We start from the raw sequence: 23,387 nt of genomic DNA, 5'->3' as shown, positions 1-23,387 counted from the left end.
AGTTTTTGGATTTTTTATTTTGGTTAAAAAAACTAGATAGATACATATATAGACAGTTATAGATATAAAACATAAAGCTATCTATTTAAGCCATTTTCAGGTGTAATAATGAGCAGCACTAATGATATCCACAATGCTATAAAAACCATCACTATTATGTATTCCCAAAATTTTTCATCAACCCAAACAGAAACTGTACCTATTAGCAGTAGGTCCCCAAATTTCCCTTGCTCCATCTCTGATTAAGGTAATGACTTTGAAAATGAGACATTATTGTGCATTGCTGGACTGTCTGGTTGAGCCCAGTATAATTACCATGGGTATTTTGAAGGGGAAGGTGGGAGACTCATAGAAGGAGATGTGACTACAAATGCAGAGGCCACAGTGAAGTGCAGACATGAGCCAGGGAATGCCAGCAGCCTCTAGAAGCTGGAAAATTCAAGAAAATGGATTCTCCCCCAGAGCCCACTGCGGGGCATCCACACCCTTAGTGGAGTCCAAACAACCAAAGGCTGGATCCTAATCTTCTCTCCAGGCCACGCTGGTCTCTACTAAAAAGACTTCATGGGGACACCTATACCCTAACATCGAATTGTGTGCATTCAAGTTTTTCCTCCAGCTCTGATTTTGGCTTCCAAACCCAGCACCCTGCTAATATACACCTTGGGAGGCAGCAGAGGATGGCCCAAATACTTAGGTCCCCTGCTATCCATGTGGGAGACACAGATGGAATTCCTGTCTCCTGGCTTTGGCCTGGCCCAGCCCTGGTTGTTGCAGCCATTTGGGGAGAGTACTGGATGATGGGAGATTATTTTTTGTCTCTCTCAAATTAAAAATGAAAATGAAATTTAAAAAAAATTTTACATGTTGCCATAGTCCACTGGTTGCCATAGTGATTGACAGGGTACTATGGTAACTGGGATGTGCCAGATGATTCTCCACTTTGGAAATGCACCAACTTGGCCCTTTGTTCACTTGCCTTTCACTGAGAGAAAACACCTTCACGTGTTAGGTCACTTGCTGAGAAAGCATATAATTAGAGGAACTAACTAAAGGAAACAGCCGATGGAAGATGTGTGTGTGTGTGTGTGTGTGTGTTTGTATGTGTCTTTGCATTTCAAAAAAAAAATTCTAAAAATCAAAAATATCAGGGGTCAGCACTGTGGTGCAGTGGGTTAAAGCCCTGGCCTGCAGCACCAGCATCCCATATGGGCGCCAGTTCAAGTCCCAGCTGCTCCACTTCTGATCCAGCTCTCTGCTATGGCCTGGGAAAGCAGTAGAAGATAGCCCAAGTCCTTGGGCCCCTGCACCAACGTGGGAGACCCGGAGGAAGTTCCTGGATCCTGGCTTCTGATCAGCTCAGTTCCAGCAGTTGCAGTCATTTGGGGGAGTGAATCAGCAAATGGAAGATATTGCTATCTCTCTTTCTCTCTCAGCAACTCTGCTTTTCAAATAAATAAATCTAAAAGAAATTTAAAAATCAGTTGACTAGTTGTATGCATGTCTATTTCCAGACTCTATTCTATTTCATTATCTATATTTTGGTCCTTAATACCAATGATTCACTTGAGTATTGTAAGCACTCCATTCATCATTCTTTCATTCCATAATTGTTTCAGCTGTTCTAAATCCTTTTAATTTCTCAATAAAATTTGAGAATCTGTTAGCCTATTTGTACAAAATACTCACTGAGATTTTTATTTTGATTGATTGGGTGCACTGACAAATTCAAGAATAACTGAAAATAATATTGATTCTTCTGCATCACCATAGGGGTTAAAGATGCATTTCTATCTGTCTTTTTTAGTTTTGTTCAATAATATTTCAATAATATTTTGTAGTTTTCACGGTACATTTTTTTTCTTTTATAATTGGGATTTTATTGAATATGTGGGAGAATCAGCACATGGACATTTCAACCTGTACACAATTCTTACACTGTTTAAGTCTTTTCTTGTTGATCTTCTGCCTCTGAATTTTCTCAATTCAGATCTCCTTTATTAATTATTTAAAGCATGATATTGGTATCTCCAATGCTTTTGTCTCTTTTTTTATTTGAGAGACAGAGAGAACTCGCATCCACTACATTCAAGCCCCAAAACTCCCAAAAGAAGACGGCATTGTGGCTCATAAGATAAAGCCAGTGCCTGCAATGCCAGCATCACACCTGGGATCGGGCTTGTGTCCCAGCTGCTCTACTTCAGATCCAGCTCCCTGCTAATGCTCCTGGGAAAGCAGTGGAAGATGGCCCAGGTATTTGGGTCCCTGCTACCCACATGGGAGACCTAGATGCAGCTCCTGGCTCCTGGCTTTGACCTGGCTCAGCCCTGGTCATTGTGGCCACTTGGGGAGTGAACCAACAGATGGAGGGCTTCTCTCTCTCTCTCTCTCTCTCTCTCTCTCTCTCTCTCTCTCTCCCTGTATCTCTGTAATTCTTCCAAATAAAAAAAAATTTTAAAAAGTCCCAAAGGGCTAAGCAGGGGCCTGGATGAAGCTGAGACCCCCCCAGAACTCAACCCAAGTCTCCAACGTGAGTGGCAGAAGCCCAACTACTTGAGCCACTACATCTTAGTCCCAGGTGGAGCTCAGAGTTGACCCCAGACACTTCCATGTGAGGCATAAGCATCCTAACTGTTGTCTCCACTGCTAAGCCAAATGTCTGCCTCAAAATATTATTGTTGGTATGTCTATTTCTCCCTTTAATTCTGGCCATTTTTGTTTCTTATATTTAGGCACTCTTTTGTTACAGGAATATATGTGTATAGTTGTTATACCTTCCTGGATTCACACTTCTATCATTATAAAATATTCTTATCTGTAGTAAATTTTTTTAAAGTATGTCTTGTCCATTAGTATAGACAACGAGACAACGCAGCTTTCTTACAATTGCTCTTTGCATGATGCAATTTTTTAGACTTTAATTTTAACCTGTATCCTTGAATATGAAGTATATCTCACATTTCCAGCATACAGTTATATCTTGTCTTTTGTTTTTATCTAATGTGACAATATGTGCCTTTGGATTGGATTGTTCAGTTTGTCCACATTAAATATTTTTATTCATGTACCATTTTGTTTTATAAGTTCTATGTTTCATGTCTCACTCTATTTCTCCTATGTTGCTTTATTTTGCAGTAAATGAACAATTTCTAGTGTAAGATTTTAATTCTTTGAATGACATTACCCTATTTTACTTATATTTATAATGGTTGTTCTAATCCTGGCTATATTTTTCTTATCAGAATGTTTCAAATTTATATTAACTTTATCCCAGCAAGGCATAGCCATGTTTTTCATATATAGCTCTGTTCCCCTTCTCCCTTTTTCACCCTTATTTTTATGTGTGTGATACATACATATATATATATATGTATTATAAATCAAAAATACATTGTGATCCTTATTGCTTTATATAATTTTATCTATTGTTAAGAAGCTAGGAGAAAAAGGAAGAAAGTTTGTATTTAGAGAGTTTGTTATGTTAGCCTTCTTTTTCATTTCTGCTGCTCTCTTTATGTTCCTGGAGACTCAAAATACCATCTAGTATAATTTTCTTATCCTCATACAGCTTTGTTCCTACCCACTCCTTCTGTATTGTTATGATCAAGTATGTTTCTATATGTTACAGGACCAGCAATACAACAATATGCATACTGTTTTGTACAATTGCTTTTTAAGTCAATTAAGCAAAGAGAAGAAATATGCATTTATGCTATCTTTCATAATTATATAATTTCCTTTGTAGGTGCTCTTTCTGCTATGTTTGTTTGTTTTTGTTTTGGTGTGAATCCAAATTACTGCCTGGAGTTGCTTCTTTTTGGCCTGTATAACTCTTTTAGTATTTCCTGTGAAACAGTACTACTAGAAGTGAATTATCACAGTTTTGTTTACCTGAGAATGCCTTTATTTCACCTTCATTCTGAAAGGTGATTTGGTTGGGTTGGAAGAATCCAGCTCCAGATTAAAACTTTCGTTACGAATGTTCAAGCCCAACCACAGGCTTTACACTTCCAAACTCATGGGAGGAAGTTACTCTTCCCACACCAATGCATTATATTTTTCTGGAGGGAGCTGCAGTCAAAGAGTCATGATTTTCCAGGTCTTACGTACCCATATGCATATCTGCATTCCTAACTCATGCTCCTCCCTATAGAGTCCTCCTTATAGGCCAACCTAGCTGAAGCATTTTTGTCCACTTTGACTCAGTATCTCTCCATTCTTAAACATTTGCTCCCCTCCCTGAGCCCATTCAACAAAAAAAGAAGTGGAATCTTTGGTTTGGGGCTCCTAAGCCATGAGAGCATGCTCCCTATCTGCATTAATCCATAAGAAGCCGGCCAACTCTTTACTTTTTCTCCTCTTGTTTATGCTATCCCACAAAGTGAGTGAAGACTTGATAGCTACTCAATTGGACATATTGTTCTCATTGACCACCTTGATATCTGATTGCTCAACAAAACCGGTGTAACAAGCAGGGTGATCAACTGAGCACAACGCTGCTCTAGAAGACAGCTTTAGTTTCTTCCCCTAAGTATCCATGTGTCATACAGCCATTGTCATTATTTTCAAAATATTACCCGGTTTCCAATGTGATTTTTTTCTTACCTATGACTTATTTAGGACATATTGCTTAATTCCTAAACATTTTGCAACTCTCTAGTAATCTCTGTAAATGCTACAAATATATTCTTGGAGGTTTTAGTCTTTGAAATTCATTCACCCTTCTTTTTGACACAGTGCACATGTCAACTTTGGGAAATAGTCCAGGTACAATTGAAAGGGGTGTTTTTTAGCTGCTGATGTTTGTTGTGCTGCATACATCTGTGAAGTCAAATATCTTACCAGCTTTGTAACATCTTTGACATCACTACTAATATTTTTGTGATTATACTATTAGTTGCCAGAAAACTTATGTAAGTCTTTGTCACTATGATTATGGATTTTTCTACTCATCCTCTTATTCTAGTTTGCATTTCCTGCTTTATCTCATTATGTCCCTACAGCTGAAGGATTATTATTCCATCCTGGTGGATTGATCATTTCGCTTTTTGACTGTCCCTGTTTATCTATCCAAGTGCTGGCTGTCCTAAATCCCATCTTGTCTGATATTTAAAAAGTGATACTCAATTTCTTACAAAAATGTCATAGAATATTACTTCCAATATTTCCTACATGCATACTATCTCTGTTCTCATGTACAACTGCATATTTTATAATTGTATTCCAGTTGTACTTTTTGCTATCTTTACTTGGAATAATGAGGGGCAGAGTGGAGATTTGGGCCCAGCTTGTTCTGACAGGTGCCAACATCTGGCCTCCCAGAGCCTGAGCTGCTTCCTCTCTAAGTTTCACAAGTCTGCTCTCTATCCTCAGGCTCCATGTTCTCTGGCTCATCTCTTCCTCAGCCGCAGGACTTGAATTAGGCAGATGTACCCTAGTAGGCCAGACCTTCGAGATGAGCCCCTGGAAAATCCAGATGCTGAATGGTTTACTGATGGTAGCAGCTATCTGAAGGAAGGAGTTAGAAAGCAAAAGATAGGAGCCCAAGCACTACCACACAATACTTTAGCCCAAAAGGCGGAGCTTATTGCATTTACTAGGGATTTACAAGTGGGAAAAGGTTAGCGAGTTAATATATATACAGATTACAGATTTGCTTTCCTTGTGTTGCATGCACACACAGCAATCTGGAAAGAGAGGGGCTTACTGACTGCAAAGAGTTCCCCTGTTAAATATGGAAAAGAGATACTGGCTCTACTTCAGGTAGTACCGCAGCCTTTAGAAGTGGCCATCATCCACTGCAAGGGATATCAGAAGGGAGATAATTATGTTAACCAGGGAAATGCATTAGCAGATAGAGCAGCTACACAGGAAAGTTTGGAAATGGCCCTTATACCTCAACCTGTGGAAGTGGCTAAGGAACCTCACTATATGGAGCCTGAGAATGAATGGGCCCAACAGTGAGGCTATACTGAAAACGCAAATGGATGGTGGATGCTAAATCATAGAATAATGCTACCATTGGCCACTCAATGGAAAATTATTAAGGAGATACACAACTCTACCCACTTGGGAAGAGATGCCTTAGTACAACTGGTCTCCTGAGCTTTTTGGAGGAAAGGTGTGGGGAGCAGCCCGGACTGGACTGAGTTACTGGAATTAAGACTTATTCTATGCATCTGCTCTCCCACAATATGGCGCTGGGAGAGAAGTAAACAGCTTCCGCACAGCTGCCTCCAGTTCAACCAATAAACTGTAGGACTTGCTACTGATTGGAGGAGAGCAGCGTACTCGGCGTGTGGGCAGCCGAGTTAGGATTGGCGGAGGAGGACTATAAAGGAGGAGAGAGACGGCATGCACCAGGAACATCTAAGGGGAACATCTAAGGGGAACACCTGTGCAGCCCCCAGAGAGCCGGCCGGCGGTGTGCCGCTCCCCTGCGGAAGTGGGGAATGTGGCCAGGGGGAACTGCCCTTCCACGGAGGTGGAAGGGATAGTAGCCAACCCGGGAAGAACCAGCAGCAAACCCGGGGAGGGCCGAGCAGACAGAAGAACAGCGCAGGGTCTTGTGTCGTTCCTCCACGAAGAGGGGGAGCGACATAATGGTGCCGTGACTCGGATATGAAGCCTAGGCAGGGTTTAGTGTCGTTCCTCCACGAAGAGGGGGAGCGACAAAAGGGACCAAATATGGTCATAGAGGAAGTGACTCACTCTTGCCCACTATGTTTACAGAATAACCCTCACCATGTAAGGCCACCTCCCCTGTTGACTCCTGTGCAGAGGAGGGGAACATAAACAGCTAAAGATTGGCAGGTTGATTTTACCAATATGCTCCCTACAAGTAATTATAGGTACCTTCTAGTCTTTATTGACACTTTTACAGGATGGATAGAGGCCTTTTCGACCCAAACGGAGAAAGCACACGAGGTGCTTAGAGCATTGTTGAAAGACATCGTGCCACGCTATGGACTCCCACAGTCACTCCAGAGTGACAATGGACCTTCATTTATATCTAAACTAACCCAGCAGAACCCAGCAGCTTCTGAGAATAATGATGACCATGCAGGAGACACTGAGTATGGCAGTGACTGAAAGAGATCCAGCTCATGAAATGAACTTATTAGATGAGATAGGCAGAGACTTCCAGACCGAGAACAGGCAGGGTCTGCACCCCTAATCAGCAGGAAGTAGCTACAGAAGATGGAGACTCGATGCCCATCAACATCCCCTTAAGATTAAGGTCTGGAGTCTCTGAAGGGGGAATGAAGTAGGCAGGCATACAGGTTAAAATTGGTCAGATTTGTGAACTGGAAGACCACGCCCCTGTGTGACCTCATGCTCCCACTTGATGCCTTTGCCACGCCCCTGTGTGGCCTCATTCCCCTACCTGGCCACACCGGGGTGCCCACCAGCCAATCAGGTTAATTAGCCACTCCCCTTTGGAGTGGGTTAAAAGCCTAGGGCACAGTGTGCCTGGCCCTGCTCTTCTTCCCTGGCCTCTCACCAGGACAGGGCTTGCTGTAGCCCTGCCCCCTCCAGGGCACATCGCCTTCAGGCCTTGTGCTCTAGGCTTCCTGGCCTAGATGCTTATCCACGTGGCTTGTTCCTGGTGCTCGGTATGAACCCCCATTCACCTCTCTCCCCTAAATAAAGCTCTCACTCTCTTATGCACCTTTCTTACTAAATAAAAGCATAAAACGTACCATGCTGCCTCGTTTATCTGTGCTGGTATTTAGAATTCTTCTCTAAATATTAGGCAAGAACCCTCTTGGGCTCATTAATATCGGGGATTTAGTAATAAGCCCGTGGTGAAATCGTAAGGCACCCCAAATTCTGGTAGCGCATGTGGTACCCCGGATAGCATTTCTATGGAACTTTAAGGGGCCACATTTTAGTGTGAATTTTAGGGGGTCTTTTCCGATTTCAGACTCACTGCAGTCCTAGGGATGAGGACCTTCAGCTCCAAATCTAGCCCATTCGCTAGCCCTACAGACTTCTCCCGTTCTCTAATGGAGCCCTCTCTCTAGGTGTCCCAGTGAGACCCCAATCTCAACAGGTCCAAAAATGAATTCCACCATTAGTCAAGAATAACCCTCCCCCCCCCCTTTTTTTTTAACCCAAGCTTTCTCTCAGTGGTGTTCAAACTGTAGTGTTGGCTCTGGTCACAAGATGGCCCATTACTTTGAATCTAACTGTTGGTAAAGGAGAAAAACTACTTTTTTATTGTACTTGAAGGCAAGTTAGGAGCCATTCTTCAATGTACAATACCTATTCATTTTTCAAAATGTTTATGGGTCGAAAACGCTGAAGGGTCCTTCTACCTGGTACATTTCCCTCCCATAAAATATGCACTTGTACAACAAATGTCTGTCTTCCTTTCCCATTGCTTAGAGGTGCGTAGGTTTCCTGTTTCCTAGCTTCTGCTTCTTCATAGTTTCTGCTCCCTTTTCATTTGTCTACCTCATAACTTGGACTTGTGGTGATCTCTCAAATCTTTACTAGCAGAGATTTTTCTCCTGCTTTTCGTTCAGTTTCCAGCATCATTTGTTTGATCATCTCCATTATGCCCTGTTCTATGCAATGTCATGGAAAACACGGTTTCTCTTGGAAGAAGCAACAGGCTTGGGATGTGCCACTTGTAAAATATTAGAAAAACAATGTAATGTAATTTTAATTTAAACTTGTAAATTTTTAAATCTAATTTTAAGAAAATATTTGGCTCTCTCCAGCTGTTCTACTTATTGTTTTAATGTTTTTATTATTTCCTTCATTGGGAGCTTGAGGGCACTGATTTTGGAGCTTGGCAGTTTGCCTGTATTTTGGTTTCGCAGCTTGTTAGCTAAACAACTTCAAGTGATTTGTTTATGATTTAGATGCCTCAGTTTCCTCCTATGTAAAGTGGGAACACTGATTCTATAGCCATGACAGGTTTCTTCTGGGGGAATGGATTGAATAATACCTGCAAACCACTTAGAACACTCTCTGGACTATGGTTTACATAAATGTATGTTATGATCATCATCATCATCATTATTATCATTACCTTCTGTCTATGCAAAATTGATGACATATATATAAATATTCATAATTCTAATACCAGTAATATTGGAACTGTATAAGAAATTAAAAAAATAAAAAAGTGGCATAGAAGGGAACAAGAACAGAAAAATCACCTTCACTCATGAACCATTCCTAAATATTATCAGTGATGAATTCTTTTAGATTCCTGTCTTTTTCAAAAATGTTAACTTTTCATTTACTTCAAAGGCAGAGCAAGGGAGACAGAAAGAGAGAGAGAGAGAGAGAGAGAGAGAGAGAGAGATCTTCTATCCACTGGTTCACTCCCCAAATACCTGCAATAGCCAGGACTGGGCCAGGCCAAAACCAGGAGCCCAGAACTCCATTTAGGTCTGCCACATGGGTGGCAGGGGACCAAACAATTGAGTCATCATCTGTTACCTGTCAAGATGCATTAGCAGCAAACTGGATCAGAAGCAGAGGCATCAAGACTCGAACCGGCACTCTGATATGGGATGCAGGCATCCTAAGCAGCAGCTTAACCTGCTGTGCCATGATGCCTACCCCTCATATTTGTATTTGAATATATGCATATCCATATATATTTATACATACTAGTTTTTTAAAAAATATATTTACTTAGTGTTAGAGAGAGAGATTAATAGAAAGAGAACTTCCACCTGCTGGTTCACTCAACAAATACCTGCAAAAGATGGGACTGGGCCAAGTCAATGCCAGATCTGAAAACTCAATCCAGCTTGCCACATGGATGGCAGGGACCAGGTATAGAACCCAGGAACTCCAGTGTGGGAAACCAGTGTCTAAACTGCTAGGGTAACCTCCACCCCACCTTACATACCAGGATTTTTTTAAAGATTTATTTATTTATTTGAAAGTCAGAATTACACACAGAGATAAGGAGAGGCAGAGAGAGGTCTTCCATCCACGGGTTCACTCCCCAGTTGGCCACAATGGCCAGAGCTGGGCTTATCCAGAGCCAGGAACCAGAAGCTTCCTTCGGGTCTCCCACCCACGTGGGTGCAGGAGCCCAAGGACTTGGGCCATCCTCTACTGCTTTCCCAAGTCATGGCAGAGAGCTGGATCAGAAGTGGAGCAGCTGGATCTCGCACCAGACTCAATATGGGATGCTGGCACTGCAGGCGGCGGCTTTACCCGCTATGCAACAGTGCTGGCCCCCATACCAGGATTTTTGTTACGGTCTAGGGAGGAATTGTCCTCCAATCTGAAACAATTAGACTACTGGATGAAATATATAAACCAACTGTTCATGCGGCCCTAGACAACAGGTCACTGATCTCTGAGCCACTGGGAGCAACTGAGCTTATTCTTATGATTGGCTTAGCTTACTTCCTAGAGAAAGTTTTCAAGGCACGGTCTAGGGAGTAGGAGTCCATGAGGATTCCAGTTTTATCCAAGAGCCTAGAATGAAAAGATGGCAGTCTGGGGAAGCCAAAGAAGTTGGAGTTCACAAGGCTATGTATCAGAAAGGAAAAGGACACAGAGAGAATTCCAGAGATCCATAGATGGTCACCCTTGGGTACTCACCTGAATACTGTTAAAAGATAAATTCAAGTACATTATAATTTTACAGTTTGTTTGTACAGCCCCTGATTCATGAATAGAGAAGCACCAAGGTTTAGTGCTTTAGAAATCCACTAAGAGGTTATGAGGTAAAATATTTATAAGTTGTTTGCTGAAGACAAAGAAAATGTTTATTTGATTATAAGTCCCCAGTTAGAGGTTAGCTGGCAGGGTCTGATTGGTAAAAAGCTCTAGTTGGAGAGTAGTTTCTGATTGGTTAAGCTTAAGTTTTATTTTACTAGGCTATGACCATTTACTATGAGTTTGGTTTCAGTTTACTTATATAGGAACTCCAAGGTGCTAGGGCCACATTAGTCTAATGGGCTACCAATTAATAATTTTAACAGTACTGATCACTATATACCTGTGGGGAAACTGCTCTGGGTCAGTAAATGATCCATTCAAAAGGATTAAAGGGAACAATTCCTTAAGTTAACATGTTGGGGAATAGTATATGTTCTCATGAGCCAGACTTAAAGATGTCATAATTCACAATACATCAGATAGAGTATTCAGAAGGGCTTTTCCTTCTTAATGGCAATACGATTAACTCTAAACTCTAAACTAAAATTCTGATTTTGCCTTATGAGGGTTAAAATCAAGGACCCGAAAGAGGAGCCCAGCATTGTGGCACAGCACGTTAAGCTGCTGTCTGCAACACTGGCATCCCATATCAGAGTGCTGCTTTTTTTCTGATCCAGCTCCTTGCTAATGTGCTGGGAAGGGCAGCGGAGGATGGCCAAACTACTTGAGCCCCTGCAACCCACGTGGGAGACCCAGATGGAGTTCCTGGCTCTTGGTTTTCGGCCTAGCTCAGACCTGGTGGTTGAAGCCATTTAAGGGAATAAACCAGTTAGAAGGTCAGTAAAGCAGTTAGAAGATCTCTCGCTTTGGCGCTCTCTCTCTCTCTCTCTCTCTCTCTCTCTCTAAGATTCTTTCAAATAAATAAAATAAAATATTCTTTAAAAAGAACCTAAAAGATCAAATTGCTTATAACTAACTTAACTGTGTCCTGGAATAAAAATCAATATACAGAGATACAAAAATATCCAGGACTCAGCAGGTAAAACTGACAATTTGTAGCATCAGAGCAACCACTACCAATCCTGCAAAGAAACAAGCAAAATATAACCCATCATGAGGACAAAAATCAATAAATGAAAAAACTGGCCCAGAAATAACAAAGATGCTAGAATTAGATAAGAACATTAAACAAGTATTTTATAGTTCAAGAAACTGGAGAGAAGAGTGAACATCTTTAGCAGAGATGGAATTTAAAATATTTAAAAGACAAAATTGGACATATAGATAAAATGGCTGTGTATGAAATAAAAATATGCCATATACGGTAAATAGCAGGTTAGGGATTATAGAAGAAAAGAATATTGAGGGCCGGCACTGTGGCATACCAGGTAAAGCCACTGCCTGCAGTTCCAGCATCCCATATGGGCACCAGTTTGAGTCCCGGCTGCTCCACTTCCCACGCAGCTTTCTGCTATGGCGTGGGAAAGCAGTGGATGAAGAGCCAAGTCCTTGGGCCCCTGCATCCGCGTGGAAACCTGGAGGAAGCTCTAATTTAATGTATAAAATTAAAACCATCAATAAGGGGAACAGTTCTGTATTCGAGGTATATAATAAAAGTAAGATGCTGAAAGAAAAAAAAGTGGAGCAGCCAGGACTCAAACCAGTGCCCATACACTGGCTGAGGCTTTACCCACTACACCACAACACCAGCCCCTCAAACTAAGAATCTGTATCAAGTTAACCTATCACTCAAAACTGAAAGTAAGGGGCTGGCTGGTGTTTGGTACAACATTTCAGATGCTGCTTGTGGGGGCAGAGGGCATCGCTGTGGCGTGACGGGTAATGATGCCGCCTGCAGTGCTGGCATCCCATATGGGTGCTGGTTCAAGTCCCAGTTGCTCCTCTTCCAATCCAGCTCTCTGCTATGGCCTGCGAAAGCAGTGGAAGATGGTCCAAGTACTTAGGCTCCTGCATCCATGTGGGAGATGCAGAAGAAGCTCCTGGCTCCTGGCTTCGGATCAGCCCAGCTCCAGCCGTTGCAGCCATCTGGGGAGTGAACCAGCAGATGGAAGACCTCTCTCTGTCTCTACCTCTCTCTGTAACTCTCTCTTTCAAATAAATAAATAAATAAATCTTTCAAAGAAAGAAAGAAAGAAAGAAAAGAGAATATTGAAACTGAAAACATAGCAATAGAAACAATTCAAAATTAAATAGAACAACTGAAGAAATTAACAGTACATTAATTATATTGATAATTACTTTAAATAAAAATTGTCTAAGCCCTCTAATTTTATGACAGAGATTGTCAGCAAGACTCAGCCCCTATTCTCTGAATGCTTTAGAGAAGAGAAGGCTAGTTAGACAAACACAAAAACAGCAAACGTAAACTGAATGTCTTTTTTTTTGCCAAAAATATACAACACATCACGTTCTATACATAACTAAAACTGTACTCACATAAGCTAATATAACCAATTCTTTTTTTTTTTTTTGAATTTTTACATCAAGGTAAGTTGCACGTAACATACAATTAACCATTCTTTTTAATGAGGGTTTTTTTGTTTTGTTTTGTTTTGTTTTTTGACAGGCAGAGTTAGACAGTGAGAGAGAGAGAGAGAGAGAGAAAGGTCTTCCTTTTTCCATTGGTTCACCCCCCAAGTGGCTGCTATGGCCAGCACATTGCGGCCAACACATTGCGCCGATCCAAAGCCAGAAGCAGGTGCTTCTCCTGGTCTCCCATGCGGGTGCAGGGCCCAAGCACTTGGGCCATCCTCCACTGCCCTCCCGGGCCGCAGCAGAGAGCTGGACTGGAAGAGGAGCAACCGGGACAGAATCTGGCGCCCCAACCAGCACTAGAACCCGGGGTGCTGGCGCTGCAGGCGGAGATCGCCTAGTGAGCCATGGCGCTGGCCTTAATGAGTTTTTTAAAGTTTTCTTGAAGGACAGTGACAGAGAGGCAGAGGGAGGGGGAGAGAGAGAGAGAGAGAGAGAGAGAGAGAGAGAGAGAGGTTTTCATTCCACTGATTGACTCCCCAAATGGCCACAACGGCCGGAGCTGGGCCAATCTGAAGCCAGGAGCCAGGAGCTTCTTCTAGGTCTCCCACATGGGTGTAGGGGCCCAAGCACTTGGCCCATCTTCTGCTGCCTTCCCAGGCCATGGCAGAGAGCTGGACTAGAAATGCAGCAGCCAGCACTTGAACAGGCGCCCATATGGGATGCCAGAGCCTCAGGCAGAAGCCTAGCCCACTATGTCACAGTGCTGACCCCTAATATAACTAATTGTAAATCAGGTAAAAGTCTTTATGCACACTTCTGTAGGAAATAAACAGAGATACTGGTACACTGAGGTGTCTAGAGAATTCGCATTGAGGAGGGCCAATGGAAAGTGCACTAACTGGGGGGAAGGGGTGTCTCACCATAGTAGAGGAATACAGTGAGATTGTGAAACATAGTTTGGATTCTATTCCCAACAGCTGAAGGAAATCTGAGGGACTTGGGGTCTACACTCACACATGCTTTCACCTCCTTTGGTTCTTACAGAAGCCCTGGAGGTCACTGAGTGCATTCACTAACAAAGAGTAAAACACTGCCATGGTAATAACTACTAGGTTTACACTGGCAGCTCAAAGATCTGAAGCAGTTGGAAACTCGTTATTCTCACGTGTCATCGCCTTTTCAGTATGTTTTCCCCAAGTTCCTCACTGTGTTTTGATTGACCTATTAACTTACTTCATCTTTTAAAAATCAAACTTCAATATCATTAGGCAATAAATAATACTTATTATTTTGGGGGAATATTTATAAAAGCTTAAAATTAGTTGATATTCATGTGATCTCAGTAAAGGAAACAAGGTGGTAAAAATAAGATTTTTCAATTTGTTAAAATTTATTTATTTGAAAGGCAGAGTTAGAGAGAGAGAGAGAGAGAGAGAGAGAGAGGTCTTCCATCTGCTGGTTCACTCCCCAAATGGGCACAACAGCCTGAGGCTGAGCCAGGCTGAAGCCAGGATTTATCCGGGTCTCCCACATCAGTGGCGGGGGCCATGCACTTGGGCCATCCTCTGCTGCTTTCTTAGGTGCATTCGCAGGGAGATGGGCCAGAAGTGGAGTAGCCAGGACTCAAATCGGTGCCCATACAGGACACCAGCATTGCAGGCGGTGGCTTAACTGTTGCACCCGATGCCAGCCAGCCCCAGATTTTTAAATTTTCTTGACACATTTTTTTTCTGTTCCAAAGAAACAGCAACAATAACCACTTCAGAGGGGCTAGTCCTGTGGTGCAGCAGATTAAGCCACCACCTTCTGATGCCTGCATCCCATATGAGCACCGATTCTATTCTTGGCTGCGGTGCTTCCAATACAGTTCCCTGCTAATATGCCTGGAAAGGCAGAACATGGCCCAGTGTTTGGGCTCCTACCACCTAGGTGGGAGACCCCAGTGGAGTTCTAAGCTCCTGGTCTTTTGCTTGGCCCAGCCCCAGCCATTGTGGCCATTTGAGGAGTGAATCAGCAGATGGAAAATCTCTCTCTCTTCCTGTCTCTGCCTTTCAAATAAATAAATAAATCTTTTTAAAAATTTAAAAATCACTTCAGAACGTATTACTATACAATCAGAAACACAATAAAACTCTTGATTTCTGCGACAATTACTCCTTATTAATGGAATATATCAAATATTTCTTTTTTTAAAGATTTAATTATTTATTTGAAAGGCGGAGTTACAGATAGGCAGAGAGAGAGAGAGAGGGAGAGAGAGAGATATCAATCTTCCATCTGCTGGTTCACTCCCCAATTGGCCACAATGGGCAGAGTTGGGCTGATCCAAAGCCAGGGACCAGGAGCTACTTCTGCATCGCCCATGCGGGTGCAGAGGCCCAAGTGGGCTATCTTCCACTGCTTTCCCAGGCCACAGCAGAGAGCTGTATCGTAAGTGGATCAGCCGGGACTTGAACCATCGTACATATGGGATGCGGGCACTGCAGGCGGTGACTTTACCCCTACACCACAGCACTGGCCCCTGAATATTTCTCTTTTCATATGAAATTCAGAAGTTTTTTTCTTACTAAATAGAAAATGCCATTCATCAACTACAAAGGAGGGAGTAAATGTCTAAGCAGGCTAATTGCAACATAACATCTAGGGAAAATCCGAAATCAAAAACATTAAGATTTTTAGTTTCATGAGGCTGTCTTATATTTACGTGTATCACTTAGAAAGCATTCCGACAAGTGGCACATAACATATTGTTGAGGGAGTTCTGGTGTTGGTGTTACAGGAGCAGTGGCAGGAAGTCTGTGGCTCTGGTCATCGGGTCTGCGTCTCAACCGGGACGGATGTGGCAGATTCTTCTCCCCAGTTCTTCAGAAACAGCACAGCTCCTGTGTTACAGTTCTTTGTGTTGCAGCTGTGTCACAGCTCTCTGTATCAAAGCTTTTCCTCTCTGCGGGGTTCAGGTCTCTGCTGGTTTGTTCTCTGGCAGCTGGGCCAACCAGCCTTGCAAAGTGCTGCCTGCCCCCAGAGGCCTGTCTGAGCCAGAGGGCTGCCTCCTCTAGAAGGCTGTTTGCCAGGAGCCTTCTAAAGCAGGAAGTTCTCCCTGATTGGTCAATGTATATGCTAATGAAGCATGCTACATGAACCAATCAGGGAAGTGACATTGGAGTAGTCTGTTTTGCACAGAAGCATGCAGAGTTCTCAATCAGGTCTATTAGGAAGACTCAACGACATCTAAAGATGGCATTGTAAATGTTTCTTCCATCTCCCCAAAACTCAGGGCTCCTAGAGAGTTATGTCATGTGTTTCTTCTTCCTTCCAGGGGTCCCTGGATTCCCTATCAATACTAACTACATCACATGCTATCTAAAAATTTAGAAACTGAGTCTTTGAAACAAAATCAGTATGTTTATCACATGAATATGTGATGTCAGCCAAGGAGACAGAAAGCAGACATGAAATTTTGTGTTCACATAGATAAGCCAATCCTTTTTCTTACCTGGGCACAAGTTTTAAGTTTCATGAAGAAATAGTTCTGTCCTTCTCTATTACATAAATGTACACTAGGGCCAGCACTGTGGCGTAGTGGGTAAAGTACCTCCTGTAGTGCCAGCATCCCATATAGATGTTGGTTTGAGTCCTAGCTGCTCCACTTCCCATCCAGCTCTCTGCTGTGGCCTGGGAAAGCAGTAGAAGATGGCCCAAGTCCTTGGGCCCCAGCATCTGCAAAGGAGACCTGGAAGAAGCTCCTGACTCCTGGCTTTGGATTACCACAGCTCCAGCCAGGGAGGCCAACTGGGGAGTGAACCATCGAATGGAAGACTTCTTTCTCTGCCTCTCCTCTCTCTGTGTAACTCTGCCTTTCAAATAAATTAATAAATCTTTATAAAAATGCATTCATTGTATGTTCCCAACTTTGCTCACTGAGAATGCTCACCGCTGAAATGTGATGGCTTGGCAGGTTTGAAAATTAGGAGCTAATAGGAAGTTGATCAAATATGATTCAGGTGGCTTTGATGAGCTGAGCAAAGATATACTAAATAATTTAAACATGGCAAGCTAAACATGCTTCCTTGGCAGGGGCTTTGAAAGTGACATTGTTTCTCACAAAAGGCTCAGTCAGAGCTTGGCTTTGTTATAACTAAGTATAGGATGAGGATAAAAAAAAAATTTACAAGTGGTTTCTTTGGAAGACTGGATTATAGTTTTGTTTATATTCATCCTGCGCTGTCTGCATCATTCAAATGTGTCAATGACCTTGTAAAATGATGCTTCAAAAAGGTCAAGAACAAATGGAATTAAAAGATGATCCATATTTTCCACAAACTTTCTGAAGTCCCCTTGTATTACATACATAATTATAAAAAGTATCACATTCTAAAATGTTGCTTATAGAAACCTCTAAAAGATGAATACATAAAATAAACCAGAGACAATTAGCCTACTGCTTAAGACCCCGATTAAGACACATATATCCCATATCAAAATGTTTGGGTTTTATACTTGGCTCCACTCTTGATGCTGGGAGATAGTAGTAATAACCCACTTGATTGGGTTCCACACAAAAACCTGGATTGAGTTCCCGACATGTGGTTTTGGCCTGGGCCTGTTACAGGCAATTAGGGAGTGAACCAGTGAATGAGAGCTCTCTCTGTCCCTCTGCCTCATAAATCAACTAATTTTTTTAAAGACTGATTTATTTGAAAGGCAGTTATAGAGAGGCAGTGGCAGAGGCAGAGGGAGAGGTCTTCCATCCACTGGTTCACTCCCCAAATGGCTGCAATGGCCAGAGCTGCGCAGATCTGAAGCCAGGTGCCAGCAGTTTCGTGTAGGTCTCCCACAAGGGTAAAGGGGCCCAAGCACTTGGGCCATCTTCTACTGCTTTCCCAGGCCATAGCAGAGAGCTATATCAGAAGTGCAGCAGCCGGGACTAGAACCGGCACCCCCATGGGATGCTGCAGGCAGCAGCTTTACCCACTATGCCACAGAGTCGGCCCTTCAACTTTTAATATAAACATAAACCACTCACAAAGACACAAAATGTTAATTGTATTTTAGATAAACTATAATTGTGCAGTAATTAATAAATGAACCAATAATTAAATGCATTACTATGTTATTAAACATCTACTATATGAGGCACTATGCTAGAAATTGAGCTTCAGGACAATTAAAATTATTATGAAAGGGCACAGGCTTCATACAGATGATAATATATAATTTAGTAATTTTATAAATTTATATTAATAAATTTATGATAATGCATTGACTTAGATACTTGGAAAGATGAAAACAGTTTTTTTAAAGATTTATTTATTTATTTATTTGAAAGGCAGAGTTAAAGAGAGACAGAGAGATCCTCCATATGCTCGTTCACTACCCAAATGGCTGCTAACGACAGGGCTGGGCCCAGGAGCTAAGAGCTTCTTCTGAGTCTCCCATGTGGGTGCAGGGGCCCAAGGTTTTGGGCCCTCCTCCACTGCTTTCCCAGGAGCATTAGCAGGAAGCTGGATGAGAAATGGAGCAACCAGGACTCCAACCAGCACCCATATGGGATGCTGGCACTGCATGTGGTGGCTTTAACCGCTACACCACAGAGCCAGCCCTCAACACCGGCTTTAAGTATAGACATGCAATGATTATTGTAGTCCAATTTCAGGAATGTCTTATTTTGGAAATATATTCACTGCAAAAGCAAGTAGGTAAGGTAATTTAGATGACAATGTGTGTAATCTAAACACTATCAGTGTTTCCATATATACCTATGTTGCCAAGGCTCCTATATATGACAATCACTTCAGGAACTGTCAAAACATTAATTCCTGTCAGGATATTCAGGGGGTGACAATAGCAGGCTAGAGGTGAGAAAGGCCCCCAAGTGTCAGCACTTTTAACATTTTCCCTAGGTGATCACGATGCAAGTAAGGGGTGTGTGTTCCTTTACACATTAACATACATAAGGTTGGGGTCGGCGCTGTGGCACAGCGGGTTAATGCCCTGGACTGAAGCACCAGCATCCCATGTGGGTGCCGGTTCTAGTCCCGGCTGCTCCTCTTCCGATCCAGCTCTCTGCTATGGCCTGGGAAAGCAGTAGAAGATGGACCAAGTCCTTGGGCCCCTGCACCCAGGTGGGAGACCAGGAAGAAGCTCCTGGCTTCATATCAGCGCGGCTCTAGCCATTATGGCCATCTGGGGAGTGAACCAGCAGACGGACAATCTCTCTGTCTGTCTCTACCTCTCTCTGTAACTGTCTTTCAAATAAATAATAAAAATAAATCTTTGAAAAATATATATAAGGTTAAAAACTACAGATTTGAGTGACTCCTTATTATGTTCCTTTGGAAATTAAATCTAATACTTTCTAGACAGTTACTTGCCTTAGGCCCCTCAGCTAAGAAAAGTCTGTTAGAAAACTTTTTGACCTGCGTTTCTAACTTCATTAATCAATCACAGTAATTAATAACTTAGAATCAACCATATCAACTCTGTACTAGCAACTCAGTTCTAGAACAATTAGAACAAACCCATTGTTTGGAGAAGAGCAGACACTTCTATATCCCTTTATAATGCCGTCTATTTTAATATAGTTTTATGTACTTACGGTTTCATGTTTTAGCTGTGGAAGGAAAAGAAAGAGCAAATATGTTCCCCCAATGAAATTTATGTCTGTTAAACTGGGTGGGCAGGCCTGACAGGAGCCTCCTTTGAGAAAATCCACAGAAAGGGTCAATACACAGGAAAAGTAAAGCCATCAGCCTGTTCGTTTTTGGGAGGTTTGCAGTCATGCACCCTGGGCACACTGGTGATACCTATATGTACTTCCTCACCTAGGCCCCCGTGGCATTCATGTCTTGCTTTCTTTGAAAACAAAGGGCATAAAAATAAAACCAGAAAAGAATGGATATAAACCCAAGAATCACAGGATTTGGAGCCAGAGTTGTGGTGTGGCAGGTAAAGTCGCTGCCTGTGCCTGCATCCCATATGGGCGACAGTTCGATTCCCAGTTGCTTCACTTCTTATCCAGCTCCCTGTTAATGGCCTGAGAAAGTAGTAGAAAGTGGCCTAAGAGCCTGGGCCCCTGCCTCCCACGTGGGAGACACAGTGAGGCTCCTGGTTTCTGGCTTTGGCCTGGCTAATCCCTGGCCACTGTGACCATTTGGGCAATGGACCAGCAGATGCAAGCACTCTCTCTCAACTCTTTCAAATAAATAAAATACATCTTAAAAAAAAGAACCATGGGAGTTGCACTCAACTGCATAAACTTAATTCCCCAGGCTTCTAGAGAGGTCAAAGGGGGATTTGGCTCACCAAGCACTCCAGAGAAATCCATGAGGTTTAGTTACCTTGAAGACTCATGTCTTCAACAAGAACCAAATCAGTAAGGAGCAGAATATGGATATGGCAGGGGAGCAAGATTGCAAACAATGGAAGAATGGAATAGGAGAACCCACATATTTTTGCTTTCTGTACTTGTGAAAATGGGTGAGAACTCCTTCCAGTCCTCCCAAAGTATGCGAAAGGAGCCTATTAAATGCTGGGAGTTAAAGAGGAGCCAGCCCAACAGTTTCATCCCTCATCTGGTCCACTTAGCAGCCCTGTAAGATAAGCATTGTTCCTCATTTCACAGGACTCTAAAGTAATGTAACTATAATGAAGGGAGGAATTATTCAGTTAAGACTGGAAAATATCAAGGTTTACTCTTCTTTAGGTCTGTTGAGCCAGTAATTGTTATGTACCTGCATTTTATTCAGATACTCGTTGAAAAATCATTTCCATTGCTTCTCAAACTCCAGATAAAAAGAGGAAAAGTCACACAATATCTCGCCACACAGAAATGCATCCCAGTGAACACTTTGCTGTGTTTCATTTCATACTTTTGGCTCCTGTTTTATGAGTCTATACTCTTCAATGAGACAATAATAAATATCTAGATTGCTTTTCAATTGCTTTATTAACTTTACATTTTTCCATGCAAATGGATGAAACTCTACTCTGACAGAAACTTAGTCTGGGTGCAGATGCAATTTTCAATTAGAAGCTGGCAACACAAGACCCACTTGACACATGGAAATAACATAAGGTTCACAGCAAATGGATCCATAAAGGCATGTTGGGAAAATGCAAGGAAAAGGAAATCAATGGGAATCACAGTATTAATCTCACGGAAAAGGGCAGAAGTCAAGGCATAAGGCAAAATTCATCATGATGGTCATGGTGATTGGAGAGCTCCCCCATAAGGATACGCAAACAATTCCTCAGCTGCAACTCCCTAAGTTTTCTCCTGATTTCTCTCATCTCCTCCATGAACATTTCCATATCATCCCCATCTCCACCCATCCCATCATTGCCCTGCCTATTGGGTATGGCCCATCGAAAATTAGGGGCAAGTCGGCGAGCCTGTCCCCGTCTGTTATTTCCTGCAGGCTGGTGGCCTTCACCTCCTCCCAAAGGGCGGTCTTCTCCATTCGGCATGGGCTGCTCCATTGGTTCGTTTTCCTGGTGGATATTTGCCATGGTGAATTGAATTTTTTTTTTCTGGCTGTGTTTCTTTGGACACAAGTAAAGGGTGAGGAGAGACTGAATGCGTGGTGCACTGACCAGCAGGATTCAGAGCCCTGACACCACAGGTTTAATTTTTCCCACCTTCGACGCTTCGTGCGCCCTCTAGGGGGCCTCCAATGCGAGCCCCTCCCTCTAGCTCTCTCTCCTCCTCCTCCCCTCATCCCCCATCCCCTCCAAAGCCCACCATTTTTCTTTTCCCAGGATTCTTTCCCAGAGCTCTGCAGGCACCAAAATGGAGGACAGGGACAGGGAGGGGGAGGGGGCACGGGTCGCTGGAGGGGTCTGGGGTCCCAGATAGGGTTTCCGCACGCTCCTCCCCGCCGCCCCCACCCCGGTCTGTCCCACCGACCTGGGCCTATCCTTGCGGTCTCCTCCTCCTCCCGATTCTCGCCGCCGGCGCGCCGCCGCGACACTCAGCGCCTCAGACCTGCAGACCTGCAGACGGCGGGGTCGGGGAGAGGGGGCGGCTGCAGGCGAGCGCTCGGCACCGCTACGCCCCCCCTCCCCGCCCCCTGCCGGCCCCTTCCCGCCGCCCTGGCCCCCGCGCCTCCGTCCAGGCCCTCAGCGGCCGCGTCCCTCCGCAGAGCCGCCCCGCCCCCTCCGGTGTTCACCGTTTTCCCGCAGCGTCCCGGGGCGGGGGGACTTCCTCTGGCTCCTGCCTGCTCTGCTGCTCTCCCCTCCAGCACCCCAGCCGCCCCTGCACCCCTACTCCTGGGGGCCACTGTATAAACAGAAAGCGGCGGGGCCCGCTGCGCTGTTCTCCTCGCCCGCCGCTGCCGCCCTGGCCGCCGGGGCCCTCACCTGCTCCGCTCTGCCCGGGCCCGATGCCAGCCCGCCGAGCGCAGGGCAGCGGGGAGCTGGTAGCCAGACGCGAGTGACGACTGCACCCGAGGCTGCGTCCCTCTGCAGCTCGGGGTCACGTGACGGCCGCGCGTCACCGCCGCGCTCGCCCCCGACTCCAGCGGCCAGTGTTGCTGAGCCCCCCGCCCCCAGCAGCCACAAGCACACGCATCCTTTACCCACCCCCCGCCCCCGAAACACTCACACCGCCTATCTTTGTGCGGTGGTGCCCCGATGTACACCGCCCTGTCACTCATCTCCATACTCTCCAATCTGAGGGCCTACAAGTGGCATCATCGCCTTATGGTTGGAATTTGCTCGCTGCTGGTTTCTAAGGAAGTTCTGTATTATCTTCCATCACCCGCATTCCCACCTCACTGCATTCTTGGTTTTGACCTTTTCTGCTTTCTCTCCTTTCTCCTTGGCTTTGAACTTTCCCCTGTGCCCTCTCTCCCCATCTTGCCCTTTCAGTCACCAATGCCCACCTAGCCGCTAAGTCTTACCCTGCTAGGAAGTTTAGAATAAGGACTGAGTTGAAGAGGCAGAAGGGGACTCGTCAGAAAGGGAGATGAGGAAGGGGAATGGGCTGTGTATACTTTTCTATTTCCTTTTTTTTTTAAGTAGCATGCCTCAGAAAATTAGAAATAACCAGTTTTCATTTTTGAAAGAAATGCTTCATCCTGCAGAATGAAAAAGCCTCATTGTTTATGTAGACCTGTACCACACAGAAAATATTTTCTCTGGGCTCCACACAACATTAACATCACTTTGGAAACATACTGTACTGCTGGCCTGTTGCAAAATTTTGTTTGGAAAAAGGAGGGACCCTTCCTGAATACAGCTGGTGTTTG

General features: G+C 43.8%; 1 protein-coding gene across 4 annotated transcripts; it reads right to left on the bottom strand.

Annotated features, from left to right (window-relative positions):
* Positions 1–21,066: 21,066 nt before the first annotated feature.
* BEX3 (brain expressed X-linked 3) lies at positions 21,067–22,638 on the bottom strand. 4 transcript variants are annotated; one of them, XM_002720295.5, is made up of 3 exons: positions 22,498–22,638; positions 22,046–22,131; positions 21,067–21,630 (listed from the first exon to the last, which is right to left on the bottom strand). In XM_002720295.5, the coding sequence occupies exon 3, from the start codon at positions 21,616–21,618 to the stop codon at positions 21,313–21,315; it is 306 nt and encodes a 101-aa protein (XP_002720341.2). In that variant the 5' UTR covers positions 21,619–21,630; positions 22,046–22,131; positions 22,498–22,638; the 3' UTR covers positions 21,067–21,312. The 4 variants fall into 4 exon arrangements, with proteins under 4 accessions (XP_002720341.2, XP_008271289.1, XP_069922537.1 ...); XM_008273067.4 differs by having other exon boundaries at positions 21,067–21,681; positions 22,498–22,552; XM_070066436.1 differs by lacking the exon at positions 22,498–22,638 and adding an exon at positions 22,308–22,495.
* Positions 22,639–23,387: the final 749 nt, after the last annotated feature.

The sequence above is a fragment of the Oryctolagus cuniculus genome, chromosome X (assembly GCF_964237555.1).
Source record: "Oryctolagus cuniculus chromosome X, mOryCun1.1, whole genome shotgun sequence".
NCBI lineage: Eukaryota > Metazoa > Chordata > Mammalia > Lagomorpha > Leporidae > Oryctolagus > Oryctolagus cuniculus.
This window is presented reverse-complemented; position numbering and strand designations above follow the sequence as displayed.

Excerpts from the sequence above, each read along its gene's own strand:
- BEX3 (XM_008273067.4), bottom strand. The coding sequence starts at position 21,648 with ATGGCAAATATCCACCAGGAAAACGAACCAATGGAGCAGCCCATGCCG.